The 1,993-nt window shown below is 45.3% G+C and overlaps 1 protein-coding gene across 1 annotated transcript; it reads right to left on the bottom strand.

Moving 5' to 3' along the window:
• Window positions 1-675: 675 nt before the first annotated feature.
• On the bottom strand, window positions 676-1,518 carry PICMEDRAFT_71133 (hypothetical protein; the record flags this gene model as incomplete). The annotated part of the gene is made up of 2 exons (XM_019163838.1): window positions 676-1,075; window positions 1,481-1,518. 2 exons carry the CDS (start codon window positions 1,516-1,518, stop codon window positions 676-678), a joined length of 438 nt encoding a protein of 145 aa, XP_019018120.1.
• Between the last annotated feature and the right edge of the window lie 475 nt (window positions 1,519-1,993).

The raw sequence follows: 1,993 nt of genomic DNA, 5'->3' as shown, positions 1-1,993 counted from the left end.
AGTTGTCTAGATTTATGTTCCAGTATAGTCTAGGGAAAGTGATGAGATGTTCAAGTGATGTGTGGACCAGCTGTAGTAAGATTCGATAGACCCGAAGTCTTTTATTGAAATGAAGTATTCTAATCAGCAGTAATTTCACAATGTTTTGTCCAATTGCAAGTCTCGAATAAATGATGCTGGTGTGTCTGTTTTTGATCTTTAAGCAAGCAATTGAAGGAAATGCAGGTTAGGTTGATGATGTCAGTTGAAAAAGAAACAATCACTGTACCATGCTGTAGTTGAGGAGAATACGTTCAGACGTTTCCTGTGCCAGGATATGAGTCGAGTAGATGATTGGCTGAGATAGAAGAGGTAGTTGAGGACATGACGTTCAGGTTATTGCTAGAACGGGGTATGAGTAGACCGGGGTATGAGTAGACCGGTGGTATAAGCAGACGGATTGCAGCTGAGTATAGAAGTAGACGAAGCTAATTTACCAGTGGCAGTTGTGAGAACAGTCCCAGGCTAGTTGGATTGGTTGCTGTTGAAATGTGTAACAGGACTAGCAGACTAGCAGACTAGCAGAGTGGTAGATGTTTGAGCCTGTTGAAGTTATTTTGTAGTTGAAGAGAAGAAGTAGTTTGGGCTAGATATGGAGTCTGTAGCTGGACGGTGGATGGGACTGTGGCAGTTGTATCAGGTCCGCAGATATTGGCCGTTGGAACATGCATGTTGTTCTTTGTTGATTGTTCTCTTGATGATACTGGTTGAAAAGAGGTCGAGCAGAGAGCCGTGGGCCGTTGTGATTGAGGAGAGTACGTTCAGACGTTTGCTGTGCCAGGGTATGAGGTGAGTAGATGACTGGCTGTGATAGACGAGATGGACCAGAAGATCAGAATGAGTTCTGTTAGGATCAGAATGAGTTCTGTTAGGATCAAAATGAGTTCTGTCAAAAGTGTTATCTGCGATATTCCGGACGAGCCGATGGCCAGGATCTAGGATAAGAATTTTCTTTTCATCATGATGGGGTTTGCATGAGGACGAGATTGAATTCCCCGAGTGTGTTCGAGAATATGCAGCCTGTCTGATGTACAGCCTGTTCTACGTATTTTGTCAATGAACCAACGATGCCGGGAATCTCATTCTGCATTGAGAAAAGTTTGTATTCTTTTAGATGTATAGTCGTATAGGACATGGATGAAGTCGTTGCATTAGGCTTGACTATCCAGAAATATAAGTGTTTATTCCAGTATAAGATATGTTTGAAGTACTGCCAGTTCTTGTTTGCTGTATCTTTCCGTGTAATATCAATCAAAGGAAAGGTTTGGTCAAGCTGTTGGGTGTGTTTTAATTGAGAAGAGGAAGTTCAGACAGTCCCTGTATTTGCAGGAGGTATAGTTTGAATGGATGGAGCTAAGTTCTAATGGATAAGGAAGGTTCTGTAGTTGGCAATTGTGGACAATTGTGGACAATTGTGGCCGGATGCTAGATACCTGGTCACGCCAAGTAGTGGCTGTGGGTGATTACATGGTTATTCATGTGTTGAATGAATGCTCTAGTCGGATGAGAAGATATCATGGACCGTTTGTAGTTGAGGAGAAGACGTTCAGACGTTTCCTGTGCCAGTAAAAGATACGGTTCGATAGGTTTGTGTCGGAGACGTGAACGTGGTCTGTGTGGCAGGTAGTGCCTGAAGTGCTGTAACTCTGTATCTAAACAGGTGTGGAGTATGGGCTGTAACTCGTGCAGTTCTGGGAATGCTGCCCCGAGACCGGTCTAGTCGTGATATCCGAGTGCTGTTTGTGGGGGGAGGATGTTCTTGGAGCCCGTATGATCCGGGAGTATCATGCGCTGGTGGGCATGTAATGGGCGGAGTGGCCACGTATGTTGTGGGGAAGATGGGTTGCCGAAGCGAAGGCTTGGCGCGGGAGGCTCTGCGCGGACGAATTTGCGCTGCGCGACCGTTATGCAAGTGCATGCGATGCGATGCAAGCGCATGCGAGAGCATGCAAGG

The sequence above is a fragment of the Pichia membranifaciens genome (genome assembly GCF_001661235.1).
Source record: "Pichia membranifaciens NRRL Y-2026 unplaced genomic scaffold PICMEscaffold_2, whole genome shotgun sequence".
NCBI lineage: Eukaryota > Fungi > Ascomycota > Pichiomycetes > Pichiales > Pichiaceae > Pichia > Pichia membranifaciens.
The sequence above is the reverse complement of the archived record's forward strand: the minus strand, read 5'-3'. Positions and strand labels throughout refer to the sequence as shown.